Source organism: Calidris pugnax, unplaced genomic scaffold (assembly GCF_001431845.1).
Source record: "Calidris pugnax isolate Ruff unplaced genomic scaffold, ASM143184v1 scaffold376, whole genome shotgun sequence".
NCBI lineage: Eukaryota > Metazoa > Chordata > Aves > Charadriiformes > Scolopacidae > Calidris > Calidris pugnax.
In genome coordinates, this window is record NW_015091140.1 from 314085 (window position 1) to 332462 (window position 18378).

The following is an 18378-nucleotide window of genomic DNA, read 5'->3' on the forward strand; positions in this document are numbered from 1 at the left end:
TCAGCATCTGCAATTAAATTCTGAAAACATTTTAAGTAATTTTTCAGGGGTGCTGGGTCGGTTTCTTTTCTACTGACGTAGTTCACAAGGCAGGGTGGAAGTCAAGGTTAAAATCACTGCAAAGTATTAAAAGGAGTGAAATTTAGCTCATTTTCTTTTACAAAGGCTTCACATTTTCTACAATACATTTTGCACTATGGAAAGGACTTCAAGAGATAACAGATTTTCAATGTACCAAAAATATTAATTGATTATATTATTTAAAGTGCACATGCACAGGTTGTGGAGTCAGTTTTTCACCTTAATTTTGGCTTCACAACCGGGATGGCTGCAAAGAGGCTTACAGTTGTTTATTGCTATGTACTGCTGTCACTTTAAGAGATTTGTAAAACAACATTATTGTTGGCCTTACAAACCAGGTTTTTATGCTGCCTACATTTATGTATTTTTAATGTAATCTATGTTATCACATGCAAAATGCTTTTTAAAAAGAGATTAAGATCTGAAACTGCCACAAAGAATAGAGAATTAACTTTGTTCAGCTGACTCATTTCTGACATTTCTGATTCTTTCACTCATTAATCACATATATTAAGTGCATATTAATGAAACCTAGGGAGACAGATTTTTAGAGATGGGGAGACATATGCAACACTTTCCTGGGAAAAATCTTTGTGTCCGAGGATCTCGAATTGGCCCTGCAAGACTCTCAGTCTGTAAAAGTCTGACAAAGTTCTTAAAAAGTTATTGTACTTCACTAACCATGTAGCTCTACTGAATTAAAATGCTAAGGAAAATGTATGATGAAATCCTGGATGTGGACTGTATGGGTAAAGACACAGTAAAAATTGATAAATGCTGCTTTAAAACATTTAGTTTATATTCAATTATACTCATTGCATCTCACTAGGAACTCAATGAACTGAATTCCTCAGAGGCCAGCTCAAGATTTTCATGTGGTTATTTATCTGAGGTTACTTTTTAATTACGTTTAATTAAATTTGGTTAGAGTTCCTCAATAATTAGAGCTTTTACTTTCTTTTTTACTTTTTTTGTTGTACTTTTTTGAAATAACTGCTTATCCCTCAGGGTTATTTAAGCAAAGGGGGCACATGAGTATTTCTTGTTTAAATGAAATCTTGAGCCGCGCATAGACTTGCTAGTGCTCATTCCTAGTGTTAAGGAAATACAAATGATCAATAAAGATGAAAAACAATAAAACCAGTATGTTTACATTTGGCAGGAACTGATTGTACTCTGCTGCAGAATTTAATAATAGTGAATAGCATTTCCAACACCAGATGAGATGGTAGTGCTCCTGCAGAGCTAATCCTGCTATTCATTTTAGATCCAACGTTTGCTTCCTGCCCAAATGACACCTGTGTGTTTCTCCCGCGCCAATATGTGTTTGCGTACACAAGAATCTATTTCAAGGTTTCCCCAGCAGGCCTTTTGTATATTTATGCAATTTAAGAATAAGCTGATTTAATCAGAAATACGTAAGATTTCTCGAATCTCCAGGGAAAAAGAAATCAATCTACCTAGGACATTACACGTCTTGGGAAGAGAATGTAAGAAGTTTATGAGCTGGGCAATAACTCTTAGAAAAATCAAATAAACAAAAACCAAAACCAAAAATAGAAAATTATTAAGAATTGGATACAGAAGGTGTGAGAGACTCCAAATATCAGCTACCTTAAAATACTAAAATGAACGTAGTTGTTTCTAGACTATTGGCAAAGAAACAGAAAGGAAGAAAATAATGGATTAAAAACTGGGGAAAAGAGAAGAATTTTGTCAAATCTGAAAGTCAAGTTGTCCTGTTGTGCATGGCAACACAGAATCCTTCCTGTCCCACCTTGCCTGGATGACAGAGACTGCCCAGCTTTCCCTGTGAGCCCCAGCATTCGTGCTCCTGGGGAAGTGGGGAAGTGCTGCTCTGCTTTCCTTCCAACCAGAAAGGGAGCACACATCTCTTGCATCCCAATGAATTGAAGAAAATAACCTCTAAGAGTTGTCCAAAGGGCAATACAGCTGTGAGCCATTATTTCTCGGGACGTGCCAAGGTTGGTTTGGGGTTTTGTTTGTTTAGTCCCCCCCCTGCCCACTGTCCCTTACTCTTAACATGCATCTCGCGATGGTGACTGGTATCTGCTGACTCAGCACAGCAGGCTGGCATTTCTAGATGCACCCTCCAAAGGAGGGAAAATTTCTCTATATGTAGAGAAATGCATACAAGAGCAGAAGATAAACCCTGCACGTGAATCTGAAGATAACAATAAACCAGTATAGGATTTTGGCTGATTTGCAAATACAGGCAATAGGGGGGGTAGGAATTAGCCTTGGGTTAAAAGAAAAAAACCAAACAAACCACAAACACCAATTTATGGCTAAAAGCCGGATGGGAAACTTCAGCTGTTTACACATGCAAACACAGAAAAATTAACAAAACTGTTAACATAACCTTAGAGCTGTATTAGAAAGGTGGTATTTTATATTTTCCCCTGGATGCAGGGGAACTCTTCAATGTGTGCTGTATTTTATTAGGGTAAAATTCCCCTTAGTAGCCTAGATGTTACATGAAAAGAAATAAAACCACAAACTGATCTAAAGAAAGCTGAGAACTGGAACCACAAAAAGATACTGCCCACTATAACTAAATTTTGGGATGTTTTGGAGGAGCAATGTCTTAATTACATGCTATTACAACATTTTTTAAATCCAAGAGATTCCATAATACCTCTAATGACCCTGTACTTGAGCCTAGCTGGAACCCAGCAGCCAGCCTCCTGCAGCTCTTCTGCTCCCACAGAACTTGCATCAAGGGGAAGGAACTGGGAAGGAGGAGGACTAGACTGACCCAAACTGACAGAATTTTTTTTTTAAAAAAAGCACATCAGCACAGACTACAGACTGGACAAATTCACGTGAGCTGGTATTAAATTCAGCACTTTCACTCCTAAGAAAGAGAAGTTTGTTGCCAGCTGCTTTTTGTTCTTTTATATATTTTTTTTTTCCTTTTATATACATAAATATATGAATAAAATTTGTACTTTTTTTCACTTCCTTCCACAGATGCCTGCACTAATGGCTGGTCAAATCTTTCCCACTGTGACTTATTTCTGCAGACTTGCTCAATGCAATGAAATGCCAAGTGACATACTTTGAGTTGTACCTTCCTAGGCAGTAACCTGAGAGAAGATGAGAACAGCAGAGCATTTCAGATCCCAAGCAATGGATCTGGAGGTGAGGGGGTAAGTTGATTCATCTTTTTTCCGCTCAGACTGATTTTTACAGAGTTTTTAATCTAAACATCACATGGCTGCCTTTGCTTCTGTAGCAAAGACCTATAGAGCCGTCTGGCCCTTCCAGCATTGACGAGCATGTTGGCTCTTGCATTTCCATGTCTGACTGTGACCTGCTGTCCATCCAATCCGTGCATCTCTACTTCTTCAGGGTCAAATATAAGAAGCACAAGATCTGCTAGACATGCCCAGAACAGTTGTACCATGACTACAAGTGAATACTACCTCAAGAGGGAGGCTCAGCACAGAAACAAGATAAGCAACCACCCTCATGGGAGCTGTGGGTCAGCTGTACCTTCTCTCCAACTCTACAGATACCCTTTCTGATTTAAATCTCCAACTTAGGTTCCCATTGACCAAGCAATGTGGCACATCATAAGAATGGTAAGGAAACAACTGAGTGGAGAACCACAGGAAATAGAGTCTCCTGTAAGGAAACTGAATCACCAGAGGTGAGCAGGCACCACAGCCCCAACTCCGAGCAGCAGCACATGCAGCTTCATGCAAGTGGCTCAGAAGGACCACATTTCAGGGGACCATGCTCTGTTTCTCTATTTTTTCCTGCTCATTGGGTGACTAAGAGGAAGGCTAACCCAGGCAAACCTCCACCGAGCAGCATTAAGCAATGTAACCCATCATTTAACTTTGTTTTCAATGTAGAGTTTTGCTTTGGGGATTGTATCAGGAGCTACCTCAACCAAAGAGACTTTTCCTTTTTCCTCCCCTTAAGCTGCAAAGAACTGCACACTTGAAAATAGACACTATGCCTGCGGCTTCCCACTGAACATGGGGATGTTAAAACATCTTACCTCAGGCTACTTTTCCCCCCGCTTCATAATCCACAGAAGGAAGCAGAATTCAAGGAAGAAAAGTTAAAAGGTTTGTTCCATTCATGTAAACAGTAAATGATTGTCAGGTGTTGACATAAGTGTTTTTTGCAACCGGGTAATAAGAGCCAGGTGTGAGAGATACAAGACCTGAAGATAGTAATAAGGGAGAGGATTCAAGAAGGCTCAGAAATTGCTACTGAAGGTGTTAGGAGAAGACTGAAATTTTTTAACCAGTTCGACAAGGGTACAGATGGGGGATGTCCTGAACCTGGGCCATGCTCTGAACTGCAGGGCAGGCTGTATGAGGATGGCTTCAGAAAGGGACTGAAGAATTGCAATTAAGTCATTCCTGCATGAAAAACTGACAGTTTCAGCAGAGATTCAAGATTGCAATTACATCATTCCTGCACGAAAAACTGACAGTTTCAGCAGAGATTCAAGGGAAAAAAAGTTGTTTCTTTTTTTTTAAAAAAAAAAAAAAAAAGTTGTTTCTTTTTTTTAAAAAAAAAAAAAAAGAAAAAGAAAAACAAAACCAAAAAACAGGTGGGAGATTCCTGCAGATTTACAGCCAAAATGAGATTGAAATCTGGGAATGACTGAGAGAAGCACTGCCACTTCTCACTCCCTGGGTGGGCTTTTAGCTGAGTCTAAGCTCTTTTTCCCAAAGGATGTTTCAATTCCTCAAGCAATGAAGCAGCGTGATGGTTTGCAACTACAGCCCAGGTGCTCACGAAGCAGCTCCTTCCATTCATATACTGTCTTCAAAAACAGGACACTTGATATTTCTTTACAAACTATACACAAAAATGATTTCCCCATGCGCTGATATACAAAGACGAATATTTCTAATTTAGTCCTGGACCAACTATAATCTACATAACAAAAAAAAAAAGAAGCCAGGATCCCTGGAATTCATTAAATCCTCTTTATGTATCAAGGGCTCACTATCCTGTTTGCTCAGGGAACAGTCTGTATCTACCGACCCAGGACACAGAAGGAGTTTTTCCTGAGGAGCAAAGTATTTTTAACTTGCCGGAGTCGCACCCCTGCGAGATGGTCACTGGAGTAGAAACCACATCTGCACCAGGAGTTTTCTCTCAAAATCCATTCGTGAAAATGCAGCAGCAGTTTTGCACTTTTTTGAAAGAGTGGAAAAATGATTCTGCGTGGATCAGTAATGAGAGCAGTAATTGCCACAGGGCTGACAATAATTTATGCAGAAGTTCTCAATTGCTTCTAATGGCCTGTCAGATGGTAAAAGGGAATGCAAAGCAGATCATAAAAACAACTCTAGCATAGCTTCTGAGAACAAAATTCTTGAAACTTTCCCTCTTGCTAAGAAATATGAAAATACAGGAACTGAAGTGGCTCCTGGAGAAGCAATAAAAGAAAACTAGGCTATTATCTGGTAATTCCTGTAGATCAGATGTTGTGATTGCAGCAAAAAATGAAACCATGTTTTCCAAGATCCGCTCGCATCTTAAATGAAGAACTGTAGTAGAACAAACACTTCATGTTCTATCACCAATAGATTAGTGATTCCTCCAGCTAAGATGGGTTGAGAAATGTCACTTACTGACACTTCAAAATCACAGAAATGTCAACTGTTTCCAATAGCGTAAACTGGATGCAACTCAGGAGATAATAATCTACTTACTTTTTTACTTTACTCTGTTATAGACGTTTGGAAATGCAATTATTGCAAAGTCAAAGGACTCAAACTTGGCAATGTATCAACTCTCATAAAACTATGAGATGGGAAATAATGGCCAATCTAGAAATACACATAGAAAATGAACTTTTGAGCTCTAAACTTGGCAATGTATCAACTCTCATAGTTTAAATGGGAAATAATGGTCAATCTATAAATACACATAGAAAATGAACTTTTGAGCTCATAACTGCTTAATCGAGCAAAGCGCACCAACATGTACATACATTAGACTATACCCTTAGACAAGATTCCTGAAGCAATTAATGCACTCTAGTATTTTTTGGATGTGTGGATTTCATCATGCATTCCTCCTTCAGAAGCCTCGGGAGAAATATTTTGCACTTAAACTGCAGAAACCACTTAAATGCTAATTCTGACATAGCTTCAAAAAATAAAGTAGGTTTCAAGTGTCCAGAAAGAAAGAGTTACATCAATTCTAAAAAATCAAGATAACTTCAACTCATTATATTAGCTAATAAGGTCCTTAGCAGATAAAAGTTTAGGACATGTGCAAGGCAGATACAAATGTATTAGATATAAAGGCAGTGGATATGGACATGTGATTAAAGAAATACACAGGGTGGTTTTCCCCTGACACTGTATCTTAAAGTCTCTTATTTTCATATTATTACCCCTTATTCATACAAAGAAAGGCTGTCACTTTTAGATGGCCACTACTTTTCAAGTTATTCCTGAGCAATAAGTAAACAAAATATTGCAAGACAGTACTGTGTCAATCCAAACTGCTGTATGAAAACAACTGGCCAGTTTTAAGCATTCTGTGAAATTTTACTTCCATTATCCCTTTCTTATTTGAGCTTTCATATAAAGTTGGTATTTTTATTAAAAATAGTGAAAGCTAAAATGTCCAGCATGAGAGAAACTCCGTATTTGTTTCCTCCCCGTTGCTGCCAGGTAGGTGGCTCAGGGCAGTGGCCTCACCAGGAGCCCAGCAGAGCCCGGCCATCCCACATGTTTGGGTTTTTGGTGCCATTTGTGGCAATCCCAGCCTTGCTTTCCGCTGGCTTTTTCAGATGCTCTTCCACCCCTCTTTGGTGGCTGTTAATGAACTTGCACTGCACCACTCTCATCTCGTATTCAGGTCCCTTTCTATATTTAACAATCGCACGTTTGGGTTTTTGGTGCCATTTGTGGCAGCACAGCACAACCCCTGCTCACGGCTGGGTAACACCCACAAGGCTCCCCTCCCAGTAAAGACTGACGAGGCTAAATCAAATCCCAGCCTTGCTTTCCACTGCATCTTTTTCAGGTGCTCTTCCACCCCTCTTTGGTGGCTGTTGATGAACTTGCACTGCACCACTCTCATCTGATATTCAGGTCTCTTTCTATATTTGACAATAATAGGAAAAAAAAAGATATCCAGCTCTCATTGTAGACTCCAGCCTGTTCAAACCTTTCTCTGATATCTCCCAACACACACACACTCTTCTATGGCTTCACCTACTTCTCATTCAAGTTGCTTCTGAAGACAGCAACTTGAATGGTCTTTCTGAGCAAAGGGGGAAAAAAAAAGCATTTGGCTGATGCTAATGTTTCTGCCATTGAGGAAGTTATTTCCGTGGCAACATCCACCTTCACTGTCTCCAACAGAAAGGCCCACGCTCTGTTCACCATCCCATCCGAGCCACAGATCTCAAAGACATTGAAAAAGTATAAGATGATCACGGGCTCTTTCAGCCATGACCAAAGAATCAGCACAATTACGCTGTGCAAGGTGAGGCCAATTAGCAGGACAAATGTCACCATGATATGGAACATACAGTGTCACTGCACACACCATGAGCCTGTGTGGAAATGGGCTGTTATCCATCATCTCCCCTTGCCATCCCAACTACTCACAGGGTCTCACACCTGTCTGCTCATAAAGGATTCGTCTTTTTTCTTTTTTTTTTTTTTTTCTTTAAGTCTTTCACGTTGCAACAGTATTGAGTTTATGTGAAACATTCATATGGAGGACAGTAAGTCGGTGAGTTCAAATAATGAGCAGTGACGACTGGGCAAATCAGTGTGGGAAGGAGAACAGTCTTCTTGACACATTTTCAAAATAAAAATGCATTTCATTTTGAAAAGTAAAAGAAAAAATTAGCATGCAAAAGAGGAGGCTGTCTTGTACACTATGAAAGAACCACACACCGAGAAGCAGTGCCCTGTTACACAAAGGAGACCTTTAGTTGAGCTGTAGGCAAACTTGACTGTCACAAGCTTTGTATTTCACAATGTCCTCAACCAGCAAAATCAAATACCAACAACTTTTAGAGACAATTTAAAAAAACAAAACAAAACAACACAAAAAAAAAAGAAAAAAGTTATGAATGGATCATCTAGAAAGAGAAATTCTTTCCAGTGAAGCCTACCACTCAGCCCATGGACCAAACCTCAGCAGCTGTGAGCAGGCACCACAGCCCCTCCACACTGCTTCAATGGAAGGTCTAGGGCAGATCTTGGCACCAGGGACTGGCACTGCCTCCTATTCATGAGGCTGGACAAAACAACCACTAAATGCCTCCAGAAGCTGTCTGAGAAACTTAATGTAGGCTGTGGAGGAGCTGGGCACAGCCAAGAGTAGACATATTATATCATACTTTTTCCAAATTCTCTGTTCCAACAGCAATGCACAGATGGACAACCTAAAGCAATGTATAATGAGATGTAGACAGGTAAGCAGCCACTGCACAAGGCAGCGTATGAGTTGCTGCCCTCTCATCTCCAATCTTTTCAGATAGGCCCATGTTTACTCTGAACCCAGGCTCATGCTCAATTCAAGAAATAGTTCAAATTATTGAATAAATTGGCTAAAGTGTAGACAAAGCAGCATATTTTGCTTCTTCATAAAAAGTTAATTTAAATTTACTCAACATTAGTCTACACATAATTTTATTTTATAATTGGTTACCGAAGGTTATGCAAAACCATCAAACCAATTTCAAGTATGACTACATCCCACTTCACTGATGGCAAAATCAACTTTAATATGTCAGTTTTTCAATGTTTATGACTCTTTAAAAAGGACATCTACCAATAAACTATAAGTGCACTTAGCAATCATTTGTAATATACTAATTGTAAAATGAAAGAGAATCTCCCACATTTATACAGCTGCTCAGAGAAAGATTTCAAAAAGATGCAAATGACCTTTACAATGTGTTCAAAAAGCTGGATTAAAAGATATTCACTAACTTGATTTATTCTCCCTGTGTAAAACATGGCAAAACCTTCCAGGAAAACAATTCTAAAAACACAGGGAAAACAGCGACCACTGAATAAAATACTGTGCTGTGGGAAAGCACAACCACTTTTTCACAGGCTGTGCTGCTGAGCTTTTCAGACTCTCTCAGAATCTCAAATGTCTCATACCTTCCCATGGGAAAAGAGACATTTTATATCCAGTATCAAAATAATAAGAATAATAATTTTAAAAAACCCAAAAGATTGTCTGATGACACATCTCCCCTCTTCCTCAAACTTGTAACAATCTTATTTTCAAAATTCCTTTCCCACCAAATAGATGATAAAATAAGAGGGTGTTCTGCACATTTATGTCTAAGAAAAAGGTTTGCAGAACTCAATGCTAATTTCGTAAAGCATCGTTCATGGTTTACAATGTCCCTGAGGTATTCTACTATGTCGAGTTATATGAGGTAATAATAATAAATAACATTTTCTCCTGTTAAAAAAGCAAATGACTCCTTTATCTTTCCATGCCTAAATCAGACACCTGCTGAATTGTCACATATTCAAAATTCATTGAGAAAGCAACAAAAGATTCCTGATTAAATATAAAGGATTAGAGAATCATAATATTCTACAAGAGCTAGGCATAGCTACGTGCTTATTCTGTTTGTGAATGGAAAAGGAAGAAGGGTCTTCAAGGAAAGTAGCCAAAGGAAACTGAAGCGAATGTAAAAAGCATTTCAGGGCTATATTTAGAGGAAGACATTCTTCATACATTTGCCAAGCTATTCACGTCATTTCACACAGCATGTTTTATCCAGCTTTATAAGTCTCTGAGAGAGCTGGGGGGGTGGGGAGGGTGAATCTAGATCAGTTGCCAGAAATGGAAATCTTGCATTTATGTAGAGGAACGAATATTTTAAGCATGTGAATTCAAGAGTACTTTCCAAAAGGGGGGAAAAAAGAAGGCGGGGGGCAGGATGTTAAAACTTTCTGCAGATATCACAGAAGGATTCTGCAGGATATAGTTTATAAGTGACAGATATAAATTGCCCTCTAATCCGCCCTTTTGAGCCAGGCTCACTAGCCTCAGTTATCACTAAAAATACTAAAACGAGTGAATTTCACTACATTCAAGTCTTTAGCTGGTATAAACTGGCAGAACCATGTCCGTGTTCATGTAGATAGGATGCATCAGTTATATAAGCAATTACATATTTCTCCTCTATAATGCGGTAAGCAGCAATCTAAGGTGAATGAACAAACACATTACACAAGCTCAAAGGTGAAAACAGAAACAAAAATGCTCCAGTTTTATATGAATATTATGATTTTTCTTTAACTCGTTTAGCACATGTCATGAAGTTCAGCTATTTGCATAAAGAAATGTCAAGCATACAAAAAATATGTCAGTACCAGATGTAATGGTAATAGGAACAAACCACATGGAAATTTCCTGTTAGTGACCTTCTGGAGGCTGAGGATGGAATCCATTTGAGATAAACGACTGATTTGACTTAAACTTATACAAATGACTTCTATAAAAAGTTTTTACCTTCATTCCCTTCTCCAGGTGGCTGATAAAATGAAAGCCCCAAAGATATGATGGCTGCAATTTCCAAGATTATAAGAGTCACGTCCTGCAACGCTTCCCAGACTAGCTGTAAGAATGTTTTTGGCTTCTTTGGAGGTATAAAATTTTTTCCAAAAATAAGCTTTCTCTTTTCTAGGTCTGCAGCAGTGCCAGCTAATCCTGTAAATAAAATAAAAGAAAATAAATTAAAATTACAGTGAAATAGAAAATGCCCACTTATATCTCCATTCCTATAAATCATTTCTCCAAGAAGAACTACAAGCCATACCGCCTCTGACATATGAGGTAGATTTTCCACTTAAATTTTGCTTTTGTAAGATGATTTATCCTTGCATTCTAAACAGAATCCTCATGGACTCTCTTTAGAACTAATTCCTGCCAGTTTTAATCATTAAAAAGTCCTTGAATTAGTAGGATTAGTTCAATAAGACCCACGTATATAGATACATATATACATACACACACGTAAGCAATGACTTCTGAAAATAGATCATAAAGCATAAATAAATTTTATCTGGGATGAAGTTGGAATAGTTGTTGGCAGCTTTTGGTAACACCAGTAGAAAAGGCAGACAGATCTTTGCTCTGACCCCAGGTCGATGACCTCAAAGTATAAATCAATAAAGCATGTCTTGTTCTACTTCAAAGCAGCCTCTCTTGCTGCGTGTCTACTGCCACACAATCGCTGGAATCAACTGCAGCAGTTCTTTGTTAAGTGAAAAAAGTACAGCCAAAATGACAGGTTATATATGCAAAGAAAGTAAAAAGGAAAAGATACGGTTCCTTAAATTGATATAAAAAAGCACGTATTTTGCATGATACCTCAACTTAAGAACATTTCAACTTATGGATAAGTGTAAGAATGGGTGGCTGTGCTGAACAACTCAGGTGCTTTTTTTTTTCCTATTCTATTAACGTACGCACGTCTAGCACCTCTTTGGGGGGAATAAAAAAGACTTGCAAGTGTTAGGGAAGAATAACTGTGCCCATATACCGCTCTTACGATTCCGTGATTCTTAGCAGTGTAAAGAACTGCAGTAAAATAAGTGGTTACACATATCTGCCAAGGAATATTTGATACCGGTTGGAACATTTACAAAACTGTGGGTTTTGAATGTGATGAGCAACATAAAAGTTATTCCTGCTTATTCACCCTAACGTGACACCACGGAAATACTTAAATTGAGAGTTGACTCTGGAGGAACACAGAGGTGCCTGCAAGAGAGCAAGAAGAACGGATGGAGCCCTCGCTGTAAGGACTCCTCTCCTCACGTGGTTCAGGGCAGGCCCTGGCCTCCCCCAACACCCACCAGCACTTCTGGGGTACTTGAGGAATGGAAAGCCACATTTATAGCATCTTCATGATGCCAACTAAAAAAATCAGGTTCCTCACGTGCTAATAGTACTCAACTTCGTGTCCCATCCATTCAGGACTGGTGCAACTGTTCCCAGCAGCATGGGGGTGCCAGTAAGTCACCTCTCAGGTGAAACCACCAGGCCCGAGCGTAATTTCCTCAAGATGACAGGGCTGCTTTTGTGCACACATCCATCCTGCCACAGGACAGGCAAAGATGTTGACTCACCTTTCACAGAAGGTATATAATTACAGCTGTTGGGTAGCTCCTGGCTCTTGGTTAACTCATCAAACTTTCATTTCACCTTCTGCTTCTAAGAAACCCTATCCTTCTCCCAGATAAAGGCCCGCTGTAGTTATTATTACCTCACTTCATTTAATTTTCCGTACCTAGTGCTTAGTGACACCCTAACAGACAGGTTGCAGCTATTATGAAGGGTGTCTACATTATTCTCCGCGCTTCAAACAATAACATGTCAAATCTCTCCCCCTCCTCCATGAGCTCCCAGTCAGGTTCTGAGCCCAGCTATTATGAAGGGTGTCTACGTTATTCTCCGCGATTCAAACAATAACATGTCAAACCTCTCCCTTCCTCCATGAGCTCCCAGTCAGGTTCTGAGCTGGGGTGAATGCTTTCCCTGAAGAAACACGAATTGCAGGCTCTGAGCCATTTGGGCCGTTGCCCTTTTGTGAGCTGGGGTGAATGCTTTCCCCGAAGAAACACGAATTGCAGGCTCTGAGCCATTTGGGCCGTTGCCCTTTTGTGAGCCAAGGCAGATCCCAGCAGTTAGGACTCCGGGGAGTCACTCCCCACTGATGGGATGTGACATGGGGACAAGCCCTTAGCACAGAGCAAACGCACGCAGTGTGATCAGCTTTCAGAGCTCAAAAGCAGACTGGAAAGGGAGAGATGTCTGAAAAATGCCTATTTTCCAATACAGAACATATGTGCACAGTGGTGGGCCAGCTCCAGCAGGTAAGCAAACAACTGGGAACTCACCAGCATGAAAGGGACGGCTGAAATAGTACAGGAAATAGCTGCAGTGCTTTGCAAGAATCCTAATTATATTTACCTAGAGGTGATGAATTCATAACTTTGAAATGATGCTATATACTTTACTGTCAGGAGGCCATAAAAAAGTATACATATCCTGTCCTATGTTACTGATCATAATGCACGTATAAATACACAAAGCAAAAAAGAGATACTGGAACTCAAGAAGCTGCTTTTTCTCTAAGACAAAAATGGTTTATTTAGACACCATAAGTTTGAGGACTAGACTAAGTTGAAAGCACCCATGGCCACCATTATCTTCCAGACTATAGTCTAAGTAACCTACACTAGAATTCAGATATAAATTTTATTTAATTGAACTCTTTCATTTTTTGTAATAAATATTATCTTCCTTAAGACCCATAAATAGACAACGGTAAATCATGTGTGTGATTGTATTCTTTTCTACAAGTCTATGTCTTGGTGAAATTACTCACAAAGTCAGTCTAACCTAAAAAAAAAAAAGAGCATATTCATCTTTAATTATGAACTTTATTTTCTTGTAAAACATTTAGAAATACTGGAATATGGAATTAAATATTCAGTTCAAACCAAAAGGTTGCCCCTCTCCTGAGATCTGGCCATCGCTCAAAAAAACCTGTTCAGCAAATTTGGGTTTTTTTTTCCTTTTTTGTTCTCCCACTGAATGCCAGAAACCAAGCTTTTATATTTAGAGAAAGAAAGGAAAGGAGAGAATGAAGAAACCTACAGACCAATCAATGAAACCACATCATAACAGTCCTAAGCATCACCCCCCTAAGCATCACTGTAGAGATAAGGTCAGAAAAGGACAATAAAATACACAGAGAAGCCGAAGTTATTCAGAGAGACACAGCCAAGGGAAATGTGATGGAGAATCTGAGGCAATGCAAGGTGTTTATTTTGCAAATGCTTCCAAAAATGCTCCATCCTAGCGTCAGGAGAAGGTATGAGGGAGGCACTCTTATCTTTTCCAAATAACCTGCTTTATTCAGAAGCATTATTTTAAAGAGTCCGAAAGGTGTTTTTTGCGAGCCTGACTGCGTGCCTCGGAGAGGAATAGAGGTCACTCGCGCTTTCTGTGGCGCTGGCAGATCTGCGGGATGCTGCTCCCCAGCTCCTGCGCGCTGACAGGCAGTACAGATGGTAAAAACGTCAATTAGCACAGCAAGATCTGGAAGTGGACATCTGTCCTCACCAGTACTTTTAACCGGGAGATGGCTTTCCTGCTGCTAGACATTTTTTTTTTTTACCTTTTTTTTTTTTCCCCATATTACACATGCTGAAATGCCAGAAACCAAGCTTTTATATTTAGAGAAAAAGGAAAGGAGAGAATGAAGAAACCTACAGACCAATCAATGAAACCACATCATAACAGTCCTAAGCATCACCCCCCCTAAGCATCACTGCAGAGATAAGGTCAGAAAGGGACAATAAAATACACAGAGAAGCCGAAGTTATTCAGAGAGACACAGCCAAGGGAAATGTGACGGAGAATCTGAGGCAATGCAAGGTGTTTATTTTGCAAATGCTTCCAAAAATGCTCCATCCTAGCGTCAGGAGAAGGTATGAGGGAGGCACTCTTATCTTTTCCAAATAACCTGCTTTATTCAGAAGCATTATTTTAAAGAGTCCGAAAGGTGTTTTTTGCGAGCCTGACTGCGTGCCTCGGAGAGGAATAGAGGTCACTCGCGCTTTCTGTGGCGCTGGCAGATCTGCGGGATGCTGCTCCCCAGCTCCTGCGCGCTGACAGGCAGTACAGATGGTAAAAACGTCAATTAGCACAGCAAGATCTGGAAGTGGACATCTGTCCTCACCAGTACTTTTAACCAGGAGATGGCTTTCCTGCTGCTAGATTTTTTTTTACCTTTTTTTTTCCCATATTACACATGCTGACTTCATTACTGTTCCTGAATATTTTTTTTTTTTTCCCCATATTACACATGCTGACTTCCATTACTGTTCCTGAATATTTTTTTTTTTTTCATTTCTTGCTTGTCCCTTAAGTATTGAGTCCTGTGCAAGTAATGAAAGAGCATTGCAAATTAAAGCAATTTGAAGTACCGTTTCTAGATGAAGATATAAAACATCTAAGGAAGTGAAAAAGAACCAGTGAGAATTAAAAAAAAAAAAATAAGGAATGGAAATACCAGTTCAATATAACTTCAGACTTCATGTCTCGCTGGCAAAAGCAGCAGCCTTCCGTCTGATATTCGGTATGAAATAAGCCACAGACTGTCTTGTTTATGTTCTTATGTCCACACAAGCAGGAATATTTTCATTTTTTTAAGTGTTTTTCTTTGTTGAAGCTGTGCAATACTTTGCTTGACCCAAGTGTTTTAGAGTTATTATGCAGATTTTTGTTAAATTTTGTATACGAACAGTACACACAGATTTAGGAAATATTGTGCAAATGTATTACTGATGCTTCCAGCACTTGAATAATTTCTTAAAGTTTCCATTTTCAAAAATTTTTCCCCAAAATTTGTTTGAAATTCAGGGAAGAACAAAAGCGATTGCATAGAGAACATTTTCTGCAATGCTGTGCAGTATATTAAATGTGCTTCTGATTTCATCTGACACGCCTTCATACAGAAACTGTTTTAATTGTTGCTTTTTTGGAGGAAGAAAAGATTAAAAAAGTGGAGAAATGTCACTTAATGAATTTTCTCTGTTCCTTATCTACATCTGTCAGTTAATGCATGCTGAATATAAAACCATCATTTCAATTAATGCTTCCTGGAAAATTGTATTTCTCTGACAGTCATCTCCACTGCGACCAAATGGAGCATGACAAACAGAGAACGATTTTGATGCTGCAAAAATAGCAAAAGAACATCACTAGTAAAGCAACAATTAAAAAAACCCATAAAACTTTTAAGAGAATGTTTCATGTCTGCTTGAATGATGAGATGAAGAATGGAGAATTTACATTTGCACTAATTGTGCAAATAAACCATTCATTACGTACTCTCTTCTGTACATTTTCTGATACATCCAGAAGAGCAGATAAAAATTTCAAAAAGCAAAACCTGTAAACAACGTCATTTAAAAATCAGAACATATGTTACTTCAAAGGCAAAAAAAAATTGTTGAGCAAGGGAAGTGAAGGTTTCGCGGTGATGCTGAACTGCTACTGAAATGAATGCACAGAGGTAAACCAGCTATTTTGGGCAGTGACCCCTAATGACAATTAGATGTGACGTGCATGAATTCCTCCTATGAGAACACAGACCTATATTACATCTCACGAAGTCCCAAACTCCCTTCTCAAATGATAAGCATTCCTAGTGTCACATTATCTAAGTCTTCACAGAAACTAAGAAGTAAAACACCACAAACTACCACCTCAACAATTATTTCATTTTCTTTGCCTTGTTTCACCAATCCCATTTAGTTCATCTTTAACTATAAAACAATCCCTGCCATTATTACTGCTCTATAATGCTTTTGTATAACTCGGTCCAGGCCAACCAGCTACTATAGGTCTCGCACAGATTCCAAGAACTTCATAACATGAATTAGAAATATATTAGCCCAGTTACTGCTGCTGTAACGTAGAAAATCCAAACCCACGATCTCATTCATCATTTTAGTGGAATTTTACTCTCTGGATTTGGAAGCAAATTTCTGGGCACTATTTTGCTTTTCTCTCTTGAGAAAGCTAGAAGTGATGGCGGGCCTTTTTTTCTTCCACTTCAACCTAAGTACTATCCATCCAGTGACTGAAAGAGCTGAAAAAGTCTAATTTTTAATTCAAATGAATAGCTTGTAACTAACAGATTTAGTTTCCAAGATCTGCCTTAGGAAACTGTCCCTTCCTAAGAAATTGGGGAAGGCAAGGAGACACGTACAGGGAATTGTCATTACTGCTATGGTTTTGATCAAATGCTAAGGAAGGTCTATTTTGTCCCTTGTATAATGATGTCATCAAGCACACTATGATTTAATGCAACATCAGTCTTCTTTAGGTCCTGAAGTCTTCATGACGCCTGTTTAAAGGGTATCAAAGTAAAAGAAACACCTGCTTTGGCCCCAGATATGCCACAAAAATACATGGTGCATTAAACTACCCTGTTTTACTGCCACAAGCTGACTTTTTCCCAACTAAAACATACACGAAAGATGGGAGACACAAACTGCAAACATCCACATTCAATGGATGCCTCTGTGACCTCCCAGTTTTATCACGTTTGAAACATATTTTGATGCAGTACATTGAAATTCTGTTGAGGTCATACTAAAATAAAATCAGTTGAGAGAATCCAGTCCATCAGTAGGAGCGTATTTAATGAGAGCATTTACTAGTTTCAGCAAGATGAATTTGAATTTCACTAGTGAATGAACCTCAACAAATAATAATTTCCTTCTAATCTCAGAACAACAAAGCTGTCGGCAAAGTGTAATGAATCTCATTACCTGTTTTCATTAATAGCACTTGCTTACATTTGTTTACATAAATTTTAAGAAATTTGTCGAAAAATCAAAAGCCTTTGGAATTGCAAATCACCTAGCACATGTCCTGTGAGCTTTACGCTGCTGGTGCTACCATTTGTATGAGTCCATTTGGGCAGCTCTGCCAGGAGACCTTTGAAGGATTTTAGAACCTCGTCAAGTCTAATGGCTTTACACCTCAATCTAAACAGCCAAGAGACAGAACTGAGGGGCGACGAAGTGGCAGAACCAGGAGATTCATTAACTCCCCCTCCATTTCCTCATTAATCATCCTCCCTCTTCACATCTATCAGCAACCACTGGCCAAGTCACCGTGTCCTGCCCTCTTGAGTTCTGCCACAGCTCCAGCTGCCCCCCAGCAGTACAGGGACCACCCTTCAGCATCTGAAAAGCAGCAAGTGGATTACAAAAGCCCTGATGGAAACCTTCCCTGCCAGAGGCTGCAATCAGGACAATCACTCTAAAGTCATAAATCCATGACTTTTTAAAAATTCAAGCAACCAAAGAGCTTAACATTCTTTCTTACAGACTGATGTGTGTAATGTAAATGCTATGAAGAGATACACAACAACTTGCTTTTCTACAGTAAGTTTCTATCTCTCATGCTCTTCCTAGCTATAGAAACGCACCAGCAACTTTATCTCCATTTTATGAGGCAGTGAAAGGCTGAAGTCCTTGCCCCAGACAGTTCGGTGGCAGTTCAGGGGAGTAAATTCCCATCTCCTGGGGTTCCTGATTTACACTCAGCTGCAAGATACCAGGCAGGATTTATTACTGCCAAGAAGCACTGAATGCTCCATAACACGTTTCATTCATTTCCCCATCTAGCCATTTTGGTTTTATTTCTTCTCTCTTCTTCTGATCTCTTTTTAAAGTAAAATTGCTCTGAAAAGAAGCTATT

The 18378-nt window shown here is 39.2% G+C and overlaps 1 protein-coding gene across 3 annotated transcripts in view; it reads right to left on the reverse strand.

Annotated features, from left to right (window-relative positions):
* The window catches only part of ATP2B2 (ATPase, Ca++ transporting, plasma membrane 2), a 270013-nt gene that overhangs the window by 124071 nt on the left and 127564 nt on the right, over positions 1 to 18378 (reverse strand). For all 3 annotated transcript variants that reach the window (XM_014958671.1, XM_014958670.1, XM_014958668.1), the window contains exon 3: positions 10597 to 10794. In XM_014958671.1, the coding sequence (XP_014814157.1) occupies positions 10597 to 10794 (198 nt within the window). The remainder of the gene's footprint in view (positions 1 to 10596; positions 10795 to 18378) is intronic.